We start from the raw sequence: 22,709 nt of genomic DNA on the forward strand, positions 1-22,709 counted from the left end.
CTCCGTATTTGGTGGTCATGGGCTTGAACCCCGGTCTAATCAAGAAGCATGTGCTATGCACTGCTGCTCCTGCCCACCTGGCTACGGAGGCGCGATGTGGACAGCTGAAGCCTGATGGGTCACCCAATTTAAATCTTTCGAGGGCATCTACCCTGTTCGATGTTGCCACTTCTCAGCCCATCTGCCTAGCTTTTCTAGATCCTGTTGCATTTGCATAGTCATTACTCATAATAACTGCATTGTAATACACCAACCATCTATGACTGAAACTTTATTAAAATAATAATAAAATAAAATAGGATAAAAAAATTTTTTTGTAAAAATACACTGACAACTGTAGAGCTAAAAGCAATAAAATTTTATAAAATATATAAATTTAAAATATACAAAATATTACAAATTAAAAGTGTTAAAACAACTGTAGCTTTCAAAGGCAGTCACCTCCTTTATCAACAATAAAACTTTGTTTGTCACAGCACTTAAATAAAATCTGCAGGATCACAGCTCACAGTGCATGTTACTGTAGGAGCATGGACATTATCCACCACATGTGCATGGAGACTGGAAACTGCTCGGGAGTATGCCAGGCAGTACTGTTCATCCCATCCAAGATTTCAAAGAGGAGATGAATATGATGGACTCCTCTATCTCTATTGATGGCATTATTTTTTGAAGAAAAAATCCACAAGCTCTCAAGCCATTCTCGGTTCAAATAATTATGCGAATGATGGCATCATCCTGGAGAAATCTGGTGGTCTTCCTCCCAGAAGTGTTGAGCCACAGCAGATTTCTCATAGCCTGTAGCCTTTATTGTGCTAATATGTTATCCCATATGATCTTTAAACCTGCATTTTTTTCTCTCCAACGCAACAGCACTCCCCACAATCCGGACATCTGGTCTCACATATAATCCCACTTGTATCCTCAATAGGTACAGGATCTTTTACCTTTGACAAGACTGTGTGCAATCTTCACCCTGGCAGCTGCACACAGTGTCTGACAGGTGTATAATATTCTAGAGATCCACTCTGTTAAGCCCGGATGGTAGATAATGTATGCAGTATTAGTGGGTGAGAATGCCTCTTTTCTAAATTACTTGAATATGTTTATCCTTCTGGGGGTAACTGCATTTTCAGAGATCCCCTGTGACACATTTCATCTGCTCCATTCTATCCTTGCAGGTGCTATAGTAGGACCTAGCCTTATCCAATAGGGCCCTTATTACACTGTTCTTATGATTGTTGGCTTATACTGTGTTATAATGCATGTATTTTCCCAGAACATAGGTTTCCAGTACAGTCTCGTTTTTACTCTAGAACCATCTCTACAAACCAAAACAAGGAAAGGGAGGGTACTGCCTATCTCCACCTCTGAGGTGAACTGAATGAAAGGGGAGAAACCATTGTGGAAGCTGAGAATCCTATCCTCTCCATTCCTTTGTACAACTGCAAATGTATCGATGGCATAACATTTCCATGCATGCATGGGTGGAGTTGGAATAGAACCATCAAAAATTCTGGACTCCAGCTCTTCCATGTGTTGTGAACTTGCTTATACATAGTATCTTCATATAACATGGTAGTACTAGAAAGGCATAATTCGACACCACTACAAATATCTTTTGTACTTAAGGAAGTCCTTTCCCTTAAGGTGTCATCCCTCTCCAATGCCATGCATGCACACTTCAGACCATGCTCAATGAGGATGAATGTGAATAAAGACATCACATCAAATGACACCATAGCCTCACAATCTTCAATTACCTGAGCATGTATAACTTGCACAAAGTCTCTACTGTCTTTGATAGTAAAGTTTGAATGTCAACAGGACAGATAAGTTTAGTTAAAAATCTGCACGTGTAGGGCTGCCCACAAATGATATAATTGGCCTAAGTGCCCTATAGGTGTCCTTGGAGATTTTCCTGGCATTCAGCCAACCCTGCAGGATTTTGTGATGTGTCATTCTAATCCTACCAAGGGATTCTTATGGGTCACTTTGTAAGTTGCCCTATCATTTAACAGTTCCAAGGCTTTGTTATGGTAATCTACTTTGTTGAGGAACACAGTTGACTTCCCTTGACTTCCTAAGAGCCTTATTTCTGGATTGTGGTGAGATTAAAAGGAGCTGCACAAGTCTGGCTCAAAATCACCAAAGTCCTAGTGCATATTTCATTAGTTACAGTGGCCAGTAACTTCTTCACTGCTTTTTCAATACCCATAGCCATTTCTGTTATTGGAGGGTTTTGAGCAACCAATGCAAACTTTATGCCTAAATAAGTTACCACTGGCCACTGTAGCTAATGAAATGCGTACTAGGACTTCGGTGATTTTGAACCAGGTTCCGCTTGGCATGCTCCTGAGCCGTTTCCAGTCTCTATGCACGTGTGGAGGATGATGCCCATGCTCCTACAGTAATGTGTTATGAGCCACGATCCTGTTGATGTTATTTAAGGATGTGCCATGATAGTCAAAGTTTTACTGTTCATAAAGGAGGCAGTTCACATTTGAAAGCTGAGGTTGTTTTATCGCTTTTAATTTGTAATATTTCATATATTTTAATTTTATCTATAATTTTATTGCTTTTAACTCTACAGTTGTCAGTATATTTTTACAAAATTTTATCCTGTTCTGTTTTATTTTATTATTATTTTAATAAAGTTTCAGTCATGGACGGTTGGTGTATTCCATTGCAGTTATTATGAGTCAGTACTTTCCCAACCCTAGAGGCCTATTTTAAGAATTACTGTCATTAACAGCCCTGCTAAACCTTTGTACATCTACCAACTTGGTCATTAAGCCTGATATACCTTTATCCAATGGACCCAAAACCAAGCTTAGGGAGAATCCACTAATAACATTAGTCCATTGATTATCAATTCTGTCTTCTCCCACTCAACCATCTCTTTATTCATAGTAGCAACTTGCCCTTAATATTACACTGCTCCAATTTTTACAGCAGTCTTTTATGAGCAACGCTATCAAACGCTTTCCTGAAATCCAAGAAAGGCACTCCCCAACTTACGTAATACAAGACTTATGTAAATTCGACTTTAAGTAAGTTTTTGCCAGCTGGTGCAAACTGAAAAAAATATGAAAATGTAATTTGCATCCTGTAGGAATAAATGGAGGTATTGTGAAAATATCATAATGTGAACCCAATAACAAGTTTTTTTTTTTTGGTAATTCATTCCCGGACCTCAGAAGTTGAGAAATTTTCACTATATAATTAAGCTATTTAACTCTCTAAAAGGTCATTTTTATAATGGAAATTGTATTAGTTTTATATAAATTTATGTAAAATAAGCACAACACAAAAATCACTTTTAACTAAAGGATGCAAAAACAAAACATGCAGCAAACACATTTACAAATGCTATTGGCTGAGAGGAAGGGCTATGCAGTCTGGCTGGAGAGTGCACTACACTTTCATCGTTATCTTGACCAGATTAATCACCTGAGGGGACATAAATTCAAATTGAGGAAAGACAGTTGTAGAATAGATGTGCAGAAATTTGCCTTTAGCTAGTGGGTGGTTGATTGCTGGAACAAACTTCCATCTGTCATTGTAGAAGTTGACAGCTTAAATAAATTCAAGGCAGAACTAGACAAACATTGTAGCAAATGGATGGGTGAAATGGAGAAGGGGTTTTTTTTTTTTTTTGTTTGGCTGATATTGTATAAGCTTGCTTTCTTGCATCATATGCCTCTACTAATGCTAATAAGAATCAATTTTGAATGCCTTTGTGATATTTTTCTAAAGCACATTTCTGGAGGTCACAGGCATAAAATAAAAACAATTTGCACTTTCCAGTTTATTGGGCTTTTCTGTTATTGAAATCTATTATAAATGGGTAGTAAACTTGATCTTATTACATTTGTGATAATACCGATAACTGGAATTGTGTGGGTTTTTATTATTATGGTGAAACGTGTTTTCCCTTCACTGAAATCTTCAATCATGTAAAAAAACATACATTTTCAGAATCTTCTCTTCATTCCTATTTACTTAATACAATAATGAAGAGAAAGTGACCAATGGAAAGTGCAAGTGGTGGCAGTGCTCAGAGACAGACTGCGTCAAAAATTCTTACTGGGGAAAACAAACAGAATGTATCGGAACAGAATGTGTGGTGCCTCCGAAGCCGGGTGGGCAGGAGTAGCAGTGCATAGCACACACTTCTTGATTAGACCGGGGTTCGAGCCCGTGACCACCAAATATGGAGGATGCGGAAAGGTCAGGGAATGACCACCGCATATCCCGGAGCAATATGGCCTTAGTTGCTAATGCTCCTAAAAACCAAATAAGAAACAAACAAACAAAGCTTACAGTGTAATATTGAAAATCACATCAACCTCCGTCCTTTGGCCCATCGGGGTTTCCCGTGTAAGCCTTATGGCCAGTTCACCTCTGGCAGTGCTAAGAAATGAAACAAAATTTATTTAGAAATGAAGATGAAAATGATTAAGAAATAAGAAGCAGGACAAAGTTTGTCATCTATTGCACAAGAATTAGGTCTCGCTGCTTCAACAGTGAATACTATTTTAAAGGACAGTGCGGATATAAAAGAACATGTTAAAAGATCAACACATTTACGATCAACAGTGATCACAAAACAGCGTTCAAGTGTTATATCGAAGATGGAAAAGCTATTAATAATATGGATGGAAAATGAGATTTAGAAGCAAGTGCGTCTGAGTTTAGTGGACATTCAAGCAAAAGCAAGAAATATTTATGAAAATATTAAGGATAAGTATGATGAACCCAAGCCAAGTTCGCAGCAAGCAATGGATGATTTAATAGGTTCAAGCATTGTGCTGGTTTTCACAACGTTAAAGTAAAATTTTTGTAATTTTTTCTGCACATGAGATAAAAAATTTGAATGAATAATTATTTTTATGTTCAGTGAGTACTTCTTTTTTTCTGCAATCAAATTCAGTATGCATAGTTGCGAGTGCTGCACACGCCTTTAGGGAAATTCCGACTTACGTAGAGTTCCGTGGAACACAACCCTTACGTAAGTCGGGGAGTAGCTGTATATGATATCAAAATTATTTTTTGCACCCAGTTCCGTGGTAACCACATCATAGTAACCAATAAAACTGATGAAACACAACTTCCCCCTAACAAACCCATGTCGTGTTTAAATTATAACTGCAGTCTTGTCTAGATGATCCTGTGATGCTTCTTTAACCAGTGACTCCATTTTTTTTTTGGAACAGAAGTTAAACTAACAAGTCTGTAATTAGTCATGTCACCCTTTGATCCCCCTTTGTGAATTGGGGATAACATTTGCAATCTCCAGCCTGTGGGACTGCCCCTGAATCCAAGGATGGTCTCAGAAATTAAGGCTAAGGCTCAGAAATTAAGGCTTACTTCCTTTGCTGCCTCCTACAATATAACTGGATAGATTCCATCCACCCCAGGTGCCCTTTTTATGTTTAACTTCAACAATTTCTTCTCCATTTTGATCTCAGTTATTACAAAATCATTTAGCTCCCTGCCAGGGTTTGATAAATTTCTGGAATTCCCCTCCCTGAATAACTCGACTTCCCTACAGAATTCCTCACACGTGAATGTAGATGCAAATACTCAAAGTTTGCAAAGTTTGTCAGCTACATGAGCAGGATCATCAACAGTCGAACCATCGATATCAAATGGACCAATCTGATTCATCCCCTTCCTTTAAGAGTTTACATACAAGGGGATATCAAAAAGTTCATACCCTTACCTAGAAATAATAGCCCTAGAAAAGTTAAACTTCGCAGGAACTTTAATCCTTTTCTATGTACTCTCCATGTATAGCAACACATTTCTCCCATCTTTGGATCAGTTGTTTAATGCCTTGATCATAGAAGTCCACACTTTTTGCCTGAAACCACGATTCCACTTCACTGATGACTCTTTGGAAGGTGGGGAGGAGGTGTGCTTCCACTGCTTTGACATGTCTTTAGTCTCCGGATCATACTGGTACACCCAACATTCGTCATTTATCAACAACCGATGAAAAAAGTTCTCAACATCTGCATTACACAAATTCAAAAGTTGGTGAGAACATTGCATTCGACATTGCTTCTGCAAAGGCATCAGCAATCTTGGAACCCATCGTGCAGAGACCTTAGACATGTGCAGATGGTCAAGTAAAATGCTGTGGGCTGACTCATAACTAATTCCCTCTGCATTTGCAATGAAATGAATTGTCACACATCTGTCACTCAGCACCAGTTGCTCAACCTTTGCAACTACCTCACTGTAGATGTTGGTCTTCCTTCTCTTGGCTCGTACAACACTGTTGCACGACTGTGCTGGAACTCTCATTTCAACTTTTTTACAGTGTCATGGGATGGACAATTCTGCCCATACACAGCTTTCATTTCTTTGTCAATTTCTTGAGCTTTCCTGCCCTGCAAATGGAGGAACTTGATCACTGCTCAATACTCCACTTTGTCAACCATAGCATACTTTCTCAGATTCTGGGCTCCACCTCTGGTATAGGATCACCTACGGGAATGAAATTTCACACATTAGTTATTTAATATGTAGACAACTTATATTAAAAAAAGGCATCTTCCTACTGATGTTTTATCTAGGTCAGGGTGCAAACTTTTTGATACCTCCTCGTAAGAAAAAAAAAATTTGCTGTTTTTCTCTGCATCTTTTGCCAAAGATTTCTCGTAATCTGTCTTTGCTTGCCTAACCCAAGAGGAAAGAATTTTGTTTGGAATTGGGGAATTGGATTATAGGGGAAGATATCTGTAGGGTAACTAAAGGTTCCTTCATTGAACAGCTCTAATTAAAACCTGAAGATATCCTCTACCACCTGAACATGATTACATATTTATATCATGTATCTTGTTCATACAATTACAATGATGTTTCAGTTATGTAAAAGAGGTTTGTGGACATCCTCTCTTTAACTTAATGTTTCCGATAACCCAGTTGAATATCTTGCTGACTATAAATTATGCTTGGAACTATAATCAAAAGAATTTCTACAGGCAATTCTGATCTCTTTCCTCTCATTTCATATATCTTTCACCCAGATAATTCGAGGTACTTATGTAAGCAATTCATTTGCTAGAACAACAGTTTGCCAATGAGAAAGAGTGGAATTGGAGTGTGAACGTGCTTGTTATTGTTATTTGGTTTTTAGGAGCATTAGCAACTAAGGCCATATTGCTCCAGGGATATGCAGTGGTCACGGGCTCGAACCCTGGTCTAATCAAGAAGCGTGTGCTATGCACTGCTGCTCCTGCCCACCTGGCTACGGAGGCACCTGTGAACGTGCTTCAGATATGTTATGAGTAACCTAGATCTGCCTGTGGAAATTCTTGTGAATATAGCAGACTTTCAACTGCTGTAGGAAACACACTTTGATGTGTTTTTGAAGTCAACTTTTCTGTTTTGATTTTGGGAATTCACAACAGAAAGTCAGCTGGTTGTCAAACTAAGGCTGCAATTTAACAAATTTATTCAGAGAGTCATACAGCTTCTGCTTTGCATGCTTGCATTAAATATTTGAAGTTGTAAATCCTTCATTGGATTGCATTAGTATACAAATCCTCAATGGTACAATGTGTAAACTCTGACATTAAAAATTTTCAAATCCATAATTAACAGCACATTAAATCCATAATTAACAGCATAGTCTGCAAAACGAATCACTTGAGGAAATGGATGTAAAACTATTCTCAAATACTGAAAGGTATACTTCTGAAAGCAGAGTTGATATTACAATTTGTATGGTATCTCTCTACATTTGAGTATAAATGTCATGTTTATATCCAAAATTTTTCTATCAAAAAATGTCACTAACTTTATAATTCTGTCTATCAATTGAGATGTTAAAGTTCTGAGTCTCTTTGATCATGATTAAAATTAAGCAGAACTTCGGTACATTCTTTCAGAAATATACCTCTCAGCAGATGATGTTCTGCTAATTTTGGATCTGCAAACTGTTGGTTTGGTTTTTTTTTAGGAGCATTAGCAACTAAGGCCATATTGCTCCGGGGATATGCGGTGGTCATTCCCTGACCTTTCCACACCCTCTGTATTTGGTGGGTATGGGCTTGAACCCCCGGTCTAATCAAGAAGTGTGTGCTACACACTGCTGCTCCTGCCCACCTGGCTATGGAGGCACCCCTGCAAACTGTTAATGACCTATGTAAATATAATAACTTTCATTATTGTTTGAAGTAAACCATGCAACTGGAACAGGAGGATAGAATTACCTTTCTTAACCATAAAATTCGGAAAGAAAATGCCTGAAAACTAGTATTTTCAGGACAAAAAAAAATTGTATAGAAGCAGATATTTACATTTTCATTCACATCACCCTTTCAATATAAAAAAAAAAAAAAAAACAGCAAGGGCTACCTTAGTTACTTTTAGGGGTAGGCTATTTGTCATATCTGGGTTGGGATTTTTGAATTTGTCTGCATATGGGTAGCAGTAATCCCAGATTAATGTACCAAATGTGTGGTACTACATTCAGAGCAGTGGAAAACTAAAAAGACCTGGAGGTAATTGTGCAGTTAGATATGAAATTCTTTGAAAAATGAAGAGAGCCAGCCAGGACAGTTCATGGAGTTTTATTTATGATATACAGGAATCTGCTAGCAGGGACAAGAGTAGATTATCCCATTGTATAAGGCAATGGTCAGATTGCATTATGAGTACTGCATACAGTACTCATAATGCAATAGGTCTGGAGGCCTCTTTTTAGGAAGGATGTAAATCAGCTGGAATGGGTGCAGAGAAGGGCAACAAGACTGAAGGAAATGAAAGGGTTGGGCTTACCAAGACAGGCTTCAGTTCTGCATATTTCAACATCTTGAGACTAGGCACCTGTGAGGTGATCTGCTTGAGGTTTTTAAAGTTTTGAATGGATTGAGCAAGCTCAGTGCTGATGACACTCTTCCACATGCTCAGACTGCACACATGAGAAAGCATAAATTCAAATTGGGGATTGCAGATTCAAATTGGGTTGCAGGTTAGATGTGAGGAGGTTTGCCTTCAGCCAACAGGTAGTCGACTATTGGAACAAACTTCTATATGGTGTTGTGGAAGTGGGCAGCTCAAATAAATTCAAAGAAGAACTAGTCAAATAATTGGAGGGAGCGGACAAGTGATGTGAGAGGTTTTTTTATGGCTGATGCTTTATAAGCTTGCTTCCTTGCATCATATACCACTAATAATAATAAAAATTGGGCCAAGTATTACCATTTAGATTTTATGGTTTATAAAAGAAAATTAAATTTTGCCTAATCAGCTGCTTTTTTCCCCTCAATGAGATAGTTTTTCCCAATCTTTGGTTTAGACTAAAAATGTTATCGCTGTACTTTGAAATGAATGCATTAGCATTAGCATTAGTAGAGGCATTTGATGCAAGAAAGCAAGCTTATGCAGCATCAGCCAAAAAAAAAAACCCACTTCCACTTCACCCCTCTGTTCGTTCAAAATACCTGTCCAGCTCAGCCTTAAACTTATTTAGGCTATCAACCTCCACGACAAGGGATGGAAGTATGTTCCACCAACCAACCACCCGCTGGCTAAAGGCAAATTTCCGCACGTCTATCCTACATCTGTCTTTCCTCAATTTGAATTTATGCCCTCTCAGGTGATTATTCTGAGCAAGAGGAAGAATCCCATAAGCATTGAGCATGCTCAAACCATTCAAGGCTTTATACAGCTCTATCAGATCACCTCGCTGGTGCCTAGTCTCCAGACACCGTAATTTGCAAAACTTAAGCCTTTCTTCGTAAGAGCACCCCTTTGTTCCATTCACTAATCTTGTTGCCCTTCTCTGTACTCGTTCCAGCAGCTCTACATCCTTCTTGAAATGAGGCCTCCAGACCTGTATACAGTACTCAAGGTATGGCCTGACCATTGCCTTATACAAGGGAATAATCACCTCCTTATCCCTGCTAGAAGAATTCCTGTACATCATTGATAAGACACCACGAGCTGTTCTTGCAGCCCTTCTGCACTGCTCAGAGAACTTCATATCTGCCTGCACAATTACGCCCAGGTCCCTTTTCATTCTCTACCACTGTCAGTGTAGTACCACAGAGTTGATACGTTGCTCTGGGGTTGCTGTTTCCCATGTGTAGTATTTTACATTTGTCAATGTTAAACTTCATTTGCCACCTCTCAGCCCATCTGCTCAACCTTTCCAGATCCTGTTGCAGCAGCATAGTGTCAGTAGTGTCCTTGACAACCCTGCCAACCTTTGTATTGTCTGAAAACTTGGACATTAAGCTTGATATACCATCATCAATATCATTTATAAATACAGAAAACAATAATGGACCCAACACTGAGCACTGAGGGACTCCACTAATACCATTAGTCCACGATGAGCAGTGTCCATTGATTACCACTCTCTGTCTTCTCCCCCTCAACCACCCCTTTATCCATAGCAGCAATTTGCCTCCAATGCCACACTGCTCCAATTTGTGCAGCAGTCTTCCATGTGCAACAGTATCAAAAGCCTTTCTAAGATCCAAGTATATAATATCAAAGCTATTCCCTGCATCCAGTTCTTTTGTAACTGCATCATAGTATCCAATCAAATTGGTCAGGCAAGACTTCTCCTTACCAAAACCATGCTGTGTCCGAGCTATAACTGAAGTCTTGTCTAAATGATCCTGCAGTGCTTCTTTAACCAGTGTCTCCATTAATTTTCCTGGAACAGAAGTTAAGCTCACAGGTCTATAATTACTTGTGTCAGCCTTTGATCCTCCTTTGTGAATTGGGGTCACATTTGCACATCTCCAGTCCATGGGTACCTCCCCCGAGTCCAAGGAAGCTCTCATAATTATGGTTAAGGGTTTGCTTACTTCCTTTGCTGCCTCCTTTAATATAACTGGATAGATCCCATCCACCCCGGGTGCCTTTCTTGTGTTTATCTTCAACAATTTCTCCTCCACTTTACTGCCAGTTATTTCAAGATTCTGTAGCTTACTGCTAGAGTTGAATACACCTCTGGCATTCCCCTCGTGTGAATGCCGTGTCAACTCCTCACGTGTGAATGTCGATGCAAAATATTCATTTAGTTTGTTAGCTACCTGAGCAGGATCATCAACAGTTGACCCATCAATATCAAGTGGACCAATTTGATTCATCCCCTTCTTTCTAGAGTTTACATAAGTAAAGAACTCTTTGCTGTTTTTCTTTGCATCCCTTGCCAAGGATTTCTCGTAATCTGCCTTCGCCTGCCTAACCTCCTTTGTAACTTGGTTGCATATCAACTTGTATCTATCATAGGCTTCTGTGTCATGTGTTAATTTGTAAGTATCCCATGCATTTTTCTTCTCTGCCATATGCCTCAATAGTTCATCTGACATCCATTTTGGCCTAAACCTTGAACAATATTTCTTAGTTGGTATGTAAAGCCTAGTAGCTTCCAAGATAAGTTCTTTGAATGCTTCACATTTTGAATTTGCTGTTGGTAACATCATCAGTTGGTCCCACTGTATAGAATTTAAATACTGTCTCAGTCCATCGTAGTCGCCTTTACGGAAGCAATAACCCTTCCCTTTACCCCTAATGGTAGTTACCTCTTTGAGTAAATCCCACTTCAGCACACTGTGATCACTGCCACCTAGTGGTTCGTTTATCTGCAGATTCTTAATGCATGAAGAATCACTGCTGATAATTAAATCAAGAGTATTACTCCCTCTAGTTGCCTCCCGAACATGCTGATGTAGAAAACAATCATCCAATAAATCCACAAAAGCCCTGCTAGTGTGTGAGTAACCAGCCACCAAATTCCAGTCAATATCTGGGAAATTAAAATCTCCCATTATAAGACTCTCTGATTTACTGGCCCACTCCATTTCCCTGTACAGTTCCTTATTATACTCATCAGAGTCATTAGGCCTATAGCACACTCCTACTCTCAATTTTGATCTCCCAATGCTTATGTCACACCAAACTGACTCAACACTGCACTGTCCAGCGATGTCGACTGGCTTCACTTCCTTGGTTTTTATGTGTTTCTTAACTAATAGAATAACCCCCCCCTTCCTATCCTGTCTATCCCCTCTGTAGACGTTGTACTCCCCAAATTCCAGTTCTGCATATCTTATATCTGTGTGACACCATCTCTCTGATATCCCAACAATATCTGCCTTTGATGTTTTGAGCAATACCTCAAATTCATCAAATTTGTTTACTAAACTCCTAGCATTGGTGTACACGCAAGTATACCCACACCTGTTTCTATTCTTAGCTACCCTAACACAACCCATGTGTTTACTTGTACCGCAATGGCTCCCAGCAGTCTCTGAAATATCATCACGTGACACAGAGGCAACCCCTGCATCTTGTTTTTCAGGCTTCTGCTCATTCTAATAGAAGCAGTGCAAGAATCTCTTTCACCTCTGCCAGTGGCTACTGTCAATCTATTGGTCTTTGTCTCCCCCCAAGCTAGCAGTTTTCCAACCCACCTAACACTGCCTTGATAGCATCAGCAAATATTCTTGCACCCTTTCTATTTAAGTGTATCCCATCCCTGTAGAAGCAATCTCTCCTGTTAACAAGTACAGTCCAGGCTGAAAAAAAATTCTACCCCTTGAGCCTTGCACAATCTTTCCAGGGCCGAATTGTTCAACCAGGCTCTCATCATATACTCCCTCCTATCATGTCTGGGCAGAATTGCAGACATTTTCAAATTCAACCCTAATTCTCGGCTTTTGTTCAACAGTGACCTGTACTTGTTAAGTAATTCTGCCGGTCTCCTACTCTTAATATCATTAGTGCCAACGTGTACAACTATATCACCTTTTGTGCCCTTAAAAGATGATATCTGCTCTACGTCATTAACCTTTGCCCCTGGCAGACATACCCTGGTCCCGTTCCACCTATCCTTTTTACAAAGCATGTTCCCCGTTTCCCTGACAATAGAGTCACCAACAACTACTAGTTCCTTCGGGACCAGTGGATTCTGCCTTAGGGGTTGCCTCTGTGTCACGTGATGCCCAAGTGCAAGCTCTGGCATTGATGTGGGCAGCTGAGAGCTTGATGGGCCCCTCAATTTAGTTTCTTCGAGGGCATCCACCCTGTCCTTCAAGCTCTCATATAGGCCCACAAGAACGCTGAGTTGTTGCCTGATATCGATACGCTCCTTGCATCGCGCACACACACAAAGACATCCCCCATGGCAGTATCATGTCCCTTACCCGATTGCTCTGCAAACATCAAGCAAACAGTGCATTTTATAAGGCTGTGAGTCAGAGGACAACTGCCCCCCTCAGTTCTGCTCTGAGCCACAGCACTTCCATTAGCTTGAGCCTTTTGCTTTGCTGCTCTGGTCTGAGTCATGATTCTATTAATTAATTAATTAAATTATAATTAATTATGTTATGTTATTAATTATGTTAAATATAATTAATTATGTTACGTTTGTAATCTAAGTCGTTATATCTTTTTATTTAAAAGTACAATTTAACTGGTAACGAAGTTCAACTAACGCTATCTAGTACGGTATATAACTATCGTATGACAAGGGCGGGAACTTACGAACTTTATATCTACGGACACTTAAGTATTAATTAACTTTCAAATCTCGCTGTCTCAATTCAGAATAAACTAACGACCCTTACTAGGTCTATAAGCTACTTACAGAAATAATTCAATGTAAAAAATATTCAATCAAGCGGCTAAATATGGCTAAAGAACTTCTCGTTCAGCGGAGTTGCAAATGCCGCTGAATGAGAGGGATATACACACTATTCCTCCTGTTCGTGCTTGTAATGCAGCCAAGGGACATAGTGCACAGTATTACAGGGTTTGCAGCCCTGGGAGTTCCCCAACCTCCATGATGATCTCTTCTGACACAATACAGACTCTGTAGAAACCAGAAAAGTGTAGATTATAGTGTGGTCTGTGTAGTACAGCGGTGGGATGTGTTGGTCTGCTGTTTATTTGACCTCTTTGCTGTTGGGTCCTTGGAAGGCCAAGGTTCCACTGTTACCAGTCCTTCACCACGTGGAGGGCCATGCAGTAGATTTGTGCCTAGACAAAGTCTCTGGCAGCAAGGTTTGCTGCCAGAAACTTTGGCTAGGCATTGCCAATTATTGGCAATGCCTAGCCAAAGAAGGGAGAAAAATAAGAAGGCAAGAAGACAGAAAAAAAGAAAGGGAAGAAGAATTTTTTTATTGGAAATGACTGTGGGATGACAGTTTTAATTTTGGGCAAAAAAAAAAAAAAAAGGGTAAAGGGTTAGATGATAGGGAGGCTTCCACCTGAAAATAGAGCAGTGGATAGAGGGGCACCCCTGCAGAGGCAGCCCACCATCTATGGGGGAAAATAAGTCATAGGGCAGGGTGCCCTATGTGAGGTAGTCACTATCTAGTTATCAGTGAATATGCCCACTGGCCAGACCAGTGGAAGCCAGTGTCAGAATCCCATGTCATGCCTTTAAGGTTAGTCAGCATAACAGAGAAGTGGCAGGGGAGGGCTTCAAGGGACAGGAAGATGAAGACTAAGACAAAGAGGTCAGGTTGTCAGAACTCATGGTTCTGACAGGACATTGGAGTCTCTGGAGGGAAATGTGCTTATTGACAGAAGGTACAGGGAGGGTGGTCATGTAATATATTCTTGATTGAGCTATTAATGCTGGTAGGCTGAAGCTCCAACTTAGCAGTCATGTGTGGCCGATGTCTGTGCTCAAGGCTGGCCCTAAAATTTGCAGGGCCCTGTGCAAAACGTATTCAGGGCGTTTTTGTAATAGTGATTTTTTAATTTTTATTTTTTCAAATTTTACTGTAACTAAGAGATAATTAAATTTAAAAACAATTAATTAATTTATAAACTATTAAAGTGAAAATAAAATATTTTCTATAAATTATTAAGTCTGTGTTTCCATTATTATTAAAGATATTTATATCGTAAATTATTTGCATAAAAATGCTTTTGTCTTTATAAATATTAATTTCTTAAAAATTATCAGTGTACCTATGTAGCATAAGAACAGTCGACTGTGGTAAGGAATAAAAAAAAGTATTTTAAAATATTAAACATTTTAGTACAGTAAACCTCCGCTATTCGAGGGGGATTACGTTCCTGAGAAATGTTGCGAATACCGAAAACGCGAATACTGAGTTATGGCTCCCATAATAATAAAGGGGTTCCGTTCCAAACTATGAAATTTATAAGAAAAACTAGTCTAAAATTTTGTCTATGTATGTACTATATGTACCTTCATAATATGACTATGTACATAGACAGTACATAGTTAAATGCAAGCATATGGCATCGAAATGAAAATAAGAAACAATTTAATATTAAATGTAATATTTATTAGAAATTTAAAACAAATCTTTCAAACCAGTGCCTTTGCTAGCAAAAAAACCTATCACGCCAGTGCTATCACCAGTTTCGCTAAAGTGTTGATAAAGGAGTTTTGCCTTTTCACGAATGATGAGTGAACTTAACGGAATTTTATTTTGAGTTCGGTCTTCTATCCACAGATTTAAAGCGTTTTCCATTTTTTCTAATTTAACATCACGAGTTACAGAGCAAATTTTTGAAGCAATTAGCGCGTTTTCACGGACACTACGGCGGATTTTTTTCTTCCAATTTCTTGATTGATTGTACCATTGACTCATTGATTTTATAATGTTTTGCCACCGAGACACTTTCACCATTAGAAATTTTATCTAATAACTCAATTTTATTCGCTAATGTCATCACCTTCTTTAATATTTTCACATTTCTCTTGTTATTGTAGCCATATTTTTGTAGGGGTTAGAAAGAACTTGTCCACAATAAAGTCACTTTTTTCCGTTAACACACTCAAAAAAGTCTGTTTTACACCGCAAAACGGTAGATTTATCACTTTTGTAAGCATGTCAATTTATAAATTGATAAATTTATTCAATTTATAAGCATATAAATTAAAAGCAAACGACGAAACCTTCCATGACAAGCGCATACTGAACAAGGATTAGCGAGAAGCATCCACGCTCGCGATTTTGTCACCCCTCTCCCCCACCCACTCAGCGCTGTTTTGAGAGAGAAAGATAATTTTAGCCACGCCCATGTTTTTTTATGGCAGAAAATATTCACGGCACTTTAAAATTCACATTTTTTAGGTTTCATTTTATATTAAATCAGCAATCGCGAATACAGATACCGCGAATAGTGGGGGTTTACTGTATTTATAATCTCTTTGGAACCTCAAATCTAGAACATTGGGTTTATACTACAAATCTATATTCCTCCCAATTGTTACATATGGCGCGGGTGCGTGGGGTTCCCGTGTTCAAAACTCTCTCATTCTTAAAATTCTTCTACAGACGCAAAGATCCTTCCTTTTGGCCACGAGCAGGGCATGTAGAACTGTTTCTACTGATGCCCTGCTAGTTCTGAATGGGTGCCTTCCCATTCATTTAGAAATTATCCTTGCATTTCTTAAATTTCACAGGAGGCGTCTTATCCCTGCTTCCATTGGTGTTTTTGAAAATAATTATAATAACTCTACCGACCTTGAAGTTTCTCGACTGCTCAGTTTAGCCCTTGATGAGTCGCAGCTCTCTTGGGATGACTCTCCCCTTGGCAGAATTACTTTCTCCTTCCTTCCTAAAGTCTTTGTAAAATCTAAGAATCTTTCCTGGCTTCAACCTGGACTTTTTTCCTCTTTTCTTCTTACGGATCACGGCCTTAACTCCCGCCTTTTTAGGTTTGGACTGGTCCCCTCTCCTCTTTGTCATTGTGGAGCTGAGGAGACGGTGGAACATTTAGTCCTAAATTGCAACATATATTTAGATTTACGTTACCAGCTCATGTTAGACACTAATGTTTACACCCTAGATGATTTCCCAAAATTTTTGGAAACATCAGAATCCTTCTCAGCTTTTTGTAACTATGCTAACTCTGTGTTTAGAAGACGAAAGATGCTAAACACAGCTCATCCTGTTTAACTCAAAATTTTGGATTAAAAAAAAAAAAAAAAAAATTATTGTTTAGAATTACAACTTCCTCTTTATGTAATTGTGATCTTAATTTTATTATGACTCTCGGAGTTAATAGCCTTGTTAAATCTCAAGTTTTCCTCATTGTGTGTTAAGATACTAGAATTGCAGTTCTAACAAAATCACTGAAGGTTATTAGATTGCTTGTTATTTAGTGTAACTGTTTAAAACTCTTACCAACTATTGTTCAGACAAGTTCTTCTGGGCTTCTCAGAAGTCTCGTCTTCTCACTGTAAATTTTTGGAAAATTTTGTAATTAGATGTAAGTTAAGTTAAGTTATTTTCTTGGTGTCTCAGACACAATTAAAATTGTTTCTTGAGTTTTCCTTTCTCTGGCTGGCTGAGGTTGGGCTCCTCTTCCAGTCAGAGAAAACCTAACTTTCCTCTCTGTTCTTAGTTGTTAATTCATCCTACCGTTTTCTGCTCCTTTCTTAAGAGAATATCTCTCTTCTTTCTTTGTCCTACTTCTCCTTCCCATAACTTTCACGGGTTTACCACTGGTTGGAAACCCTCTTTGCGGTTACTAACCCCTGGAGCGCCTCCTCGTGGCAAGGTACGGGAGTCTGGACGCAGGTGGCTTCCCCCCCTGCCTCCAGGCTGCAAAGTCTCCAGGGCCGGCGAACAACACCCATCAGAACCTACACTAAAATATACACACATACATTTGCACACACTTGCCGGCTATAAATAAACTACAGAAGATACAGCGGTATATAGGGGAAACCCTGGAGGCCGCAATCATTACACGAATACCTTGTACCTTGTACCTTGTATTTATAATATCACTTTAATAAATGATACAATACAATAATAACGGCTTGTTATTCTTTATAACGATTTTAATATTTTACAAAACAGGGTTGCTGCGACCCTAAGTGCTGCCAGTAAGCAAAATCAAATTTGTCATCCCAAGATATTTGGATTAAAAAAAAAAAAGGCATAAATAATTATTATTAATTTATTGAAAAAGAAAAGAATTAAAACTTATCTCACATATAATATAATGAAATAACTAACAAAAATATAAAATTCATTCTGAAAATAAACCTTAAATTCTAAATCACAGTAAAAGAGTGCACTTTTTTCCTATGGGAAAAAGAAATTAAAACAGGAAAAAAATTAATTCCCATTTTAATTTCTTCATCATATTTTAAACATATGGATTAGGAAGTAAGTTTCACGATGTTTATAAGCAATGCTAAAAAATTGAGATCGTATATAGAATCGAAGCTATAAGCATATGCCAACAAATAAGTTTTGCAGTTATATTTTTCATTATAAAAATTACATACTATGAGAAAAAATTGAAATACAGTAAAACTTCCCTTTAACGGACAGCCATGGGGAACAAAAATTTGTCCGTTAGAGAGAAGTGTCCGCTAACAAGAAGTCTGAGGGAGGAAAAAAAAAAGAAAGAAAGAAAAATCGTTAAACGTTTAATGTAAAATTAAATTAAAATATATTCAGATTTTGAACAATATTTTTGTAAATAATATACAATTACATACACAAGAGATAAAGAAAAATTGTTAAACGTTTAATGTAAAATTAAATTACATTATATACAGATTTTGCACAATATTTTTGTAAATAATATACATACAATTGTGCTATGCATATTATGACTTGATCTTAAGAAAAATACATACAGTAATCACTTATTTTCTTCTGCACCTTCTTCCGGCTGATAATTTTGTTTTCAACATTTGTTTGGAGTGAAGAAACCATTGAAAGTCCTTCAGTATCTTCTTCAGCGGCAAAAAACATTTTTAAACGATTGATTTGTATGAGCGCTTCTATTTTCATCGGTGGTTCGTCGTTAATATGTTCTTCGACAGAATGACCTTCCATTTCTTCATCCTCATGAGGAACTTCTTGAAAAATATCGATGATGTTGTTGATATCTATAGCACAATCTTCTGTAGTGAGGTTCGAGTCTATATCTTTGTAGCTGAAGTATCGTACATTATCCATAGATGTTGAAGTTCTTGTTCTTCTTGGTGTTCCACATTGCTGTTCACAACTTCAATTTTTGCGTTTGAGAAGCCAGACTTTACAAAACAGTTCACGACAGTTTGTTTTCTAATTGCGTTTACTTAAGAAGAAATCCACTGAATCGCATCTAGGATGCTGATTTTCTTTGCAAGGTCACTCGCACATGTTACATCGTTCATGTTTGCAATGTCTTAAAACACATTTTCTGTAGTGAAGTTTAAAATTTTTTATTATCCCTTGATCCAAGGGCTGACACTCTGCAGATGTGTTTGGTGGCAGAAAAACGATTTGAATGATACAATTCAATGTGCGGGTGAGATGCAGCATTATCCATGAAAAGAATAATTTTTCTGTTTTGACGAATCATGTTTTGGTTAAAGTGACTTATCCATTCGCTCATGATATCTCGTATCATCCACGCTTTTTTTATTAGACTTCCAGTCAACATCCAAAAGATTCAACTTTATGCCCTTGAAACAACGAGGATTTTGTGAGTTTCCTATAACAAGAGGTTGTTCAAAGTCTCCCAGCATATTTGTACACAATAGTACAGTCAAGCGTTCCTTAGAAATTTTTCCGCTCTGTCACTTTTCGTTTTTTAGACTCATTGTGTTTTCAGGAAGAGCTTTAAAAAACAACCCTGTTTCGTCACAGTTGTAAATATCCTTAGCTTCAAAATCACGACAAAAATCTTCCAATTTGACGGTCCACTCTGTTACAACACCAGTATCAACAGATCCACCTTCACCACTTACGGTTTTCCAAGAAATTTTATGCCGAGTTTTGAACTTGTCTAGCCATCCCACAGAAGCTTTGAACTCATTTACTCCCATAGATTTCGGAACCTTCAAAGCCTTTTCCCTAATAATAGGCCCATTAATGGGAATTTTTTTAGCACGTTCGCGACAAAACCACTCATGCGTAACATTGTCAATTTGAAGTCCAACAGTTTTCGGGAATGATTTTTGAACCTGATTATTTCCGTGTTGCCAAAATTGTTTCAGCATTTCATTTTTTTTTCTTTAGGATGTCGCTACCTGCGTCTTCCCGATTTTGAATTTTGCAGCGAGATTGCGAATACTATTTTTTTGCCGATCATACGCATTAATGAGTTCGACTTTATCTTTTAAAGTTAAATGTTTACGAGAAGACATTGTGCACTTCACACGACACTGAACAAAACTGGAAACTGAAAAGACGAAAGGCCGACCAAATCCCCCCCCCCCCCACTTGCACACACTGAATTCATCAGAAGTTTTACACGTGCCTTAAAATTCTCGAAAAAGGGTTTAGAACCGCGACGTAAACCTTGATAAAATTCAGAAAATCGGAAATAGAAAATAAACACACGATTGAGACAATATGGGGAAGAAATGTTCCTAGAAAAAGGGCCGTCAGCTCTCCCGCAGTCCCTCATGGGGAGATCAAATTAAGTGCTAATCTAAACGAAACAGTGCAGACTGCCTGTCCGCGTCCGTTACAGAGAATGTCCGCTAGACGGAAGCTGAAAACATGTTAAAACCAACAGAGGTGAGTTGGGGAATTTGAAAATGTCCATTGCAGAGAGATGTCCGTTAACGAGAGGTGTCCGTTAAGAGACGTTTCACTGTATATGATATAAACAAACTATTTTGTAATATGATACAAGGATCCAGATAATAAGAAAATTACGGAAGTCTGCAATTTCATGTACTGTATTTATTTCAAATGAATTATTGGCCTGCTGTGTTGAATACCAGTAAATGTTAACCAATAAGATGGCCAGCACGACTTCTGGGTATGTGGGACAGGCAGTTTGATAGGTTTTAAGGGTAACACTAAGTTGCAGAATGGTAATCCCTTTGACTTTTAATTCATGCTTAGCAGCAGCTGCACTAATTGCCTCAACTGCTTGATGTCTAGAGGTGCGAACAATGCTTTTCCAGTTAAGTCTCTCATATGATGAGAGCCTTGTCGATCAATTTGGCACTGGAAAGATTGTGCAAGGCTCAATAGGTAGAATTCTTTTTGTAGAATTTAATTGTTTTATTATAATCTTTTCTTATATGAAGGCTTCTAAAATGTCTTTCCTCTTTTGATGATGAATGACATAACTTTTTGGGATCTGTGAAGGTGTGGTCTTTGGAAATTTGGTGGTGTGCTACATCACGCTGTGCACTTAGAACACACAGTGTACTACCTCACTGTGCGTTGTAAGTGCTTGTCTATCCTTGTTTGGAGCTACTCAATCATTTGCCCTAGTTACAGTCAAGTTTTTAGATTATGTCTCTCATCAGTCGGGAGAGAAGGTGGGGGGAAAGAGTTGTGATTTTTTTTGGGTTTTTGTTGCCCTTAAGCCTTGGATGACAGGAGAATATGAACTGGGATGGTATGAGGTAAAATCAATAGGAACTATATTAACAGCCAAGTCAGAACTTCAGCCTGTGGCATTAACATCATCCAGGGATATATCACATTCCCAGCCTCCAGTACCCTCTGGTGATCACCATATCTTGCAGTAAAGAGAAGCTTGCCATCCCTTAGTGACCCATCCCAATGCCAAATCAAGATCATGAGTGCTGACCATCTGCCTTCTTTGTAATATTTTTACTGATACTTTCCGATATTTTCCCTTCACTTGTTATTTCTTGCAAGCATAAATGGGAGGACACTGTGTATATAATATTACAAGAATGTTAAATCAAGAATTAATTAAATTAAATTATGCTTATTTAATACAATGCAATACAATAATAATGTATTTTGACTCTCACATTCAGAATAAAAAATATGATTATATTTAAGTTTAATTCATATAGTATTAGTATGTGTGTGTGTGTATTCACATGCATGCACGCACGCACACACGATATAAACATAGATATAAAATCAAAGGAACTGAATGCAAAAAAGAACAATTAAGATTTCTGTATCTATATTTAGATAACATTAGATAACATTACCAGAGGATGATGGAGGAACAGCATTTTTAAGTTCTGGAGCACTTGAAGATCCACTAATGACAGCAGTGCTAAACAGACTACTTGTTGATCCTTAAACAAAAACAGAATCTTTTACTAATTAATTTTCCAAATGATGCTCTTTTAAATAATTGAGTAAAATTATTAAAACTGAGTGTTAAATAGTCTTGTAATGTGATATAAGATAACATAAAAAAAAAACAAAAAAAAAAAAAAAAAAAACAATGAATAAAACAGATAAAAAAAAAAAGAAAAAACAGAAGAATTAACTGAAGAATTTATAAATTTCAAAACTGTGCTTTCTATTGATAGGTTGGCAATAAAAATAAATATACATTCTCTTCTTCGAATAATATTTTTTTAAGTTTGTCAGCAACCTGAGCAGGATCATCAACAATTAGACATTAGTATAATAATTCAGTTATTAAATTTTTTAGCAAGAGCTTATAGCATTAGCATTAGTAGAGGCATTTGATGTAAGAAAGCAAGCTTATGCGGCATCAGCCAAAAAAAAAAAAAAAAAAAAAATAAAATAAATAAATAAAAAATAACCACTTCCACTTCACCCCTCTGTTCGTTCGAAATACCTGTCCAGCTGAGCCTTAAACTTATTTAGGATATCAACTTCCACGACAAGGGATGGAAGTCTGTTCCACCAACCAACCACCCGCTGGCTAAAGGCAAATTTCCTCACGTCAATCCTACATTTGTCTTTCCAAAATTTGAATTTATGTCCTCTCAGGTGATTATTCTGAGCGAGAGGAAGAATCCCATCAGC

General features: G+C 37.9%; 1 protein-coding gene across 1 annotated transcript in view; it reads right to left on the reverse strand.

The window, feature by feature from the left end:
- Positions 1 to 22,709, reverse strand: part of l(1)G0196 (inositol hexakisphosphate and diphosphoinositol-pentakisphosphate kinase) — an 832,616-nt gene that overhangs the window by 36,435 nt on the left and 773,472 nt on the right. The window contains exon 30 of the mRNA XM_090381508.1: positions 21,914 to 22,003. Coding sequence (XP_090237634.1) covers positions 21,914 to 22,003 — 90 coding nt within the window. The remainder of the gene's footprint in view (positions 1 to 21,913; positions 22,004 to 22,709) is intronic.

This window comes from Mastigoproctus giganteus, chromosome 9 (assembly GCF_048544385.1).
Source record: "Mastigoproctus giganteus isolate SK-2022 chromosome 9, ASM4854438v1, whole genome shotgun sequence".
In the NCBI taxonomy this organism is placed as follows: Eukaryota; Metazoa; Arthropoda; class Arachnida; order Uropygi; family Thelyphonidae; genus Mastigoproctus; species Mastigoproctus giganteus.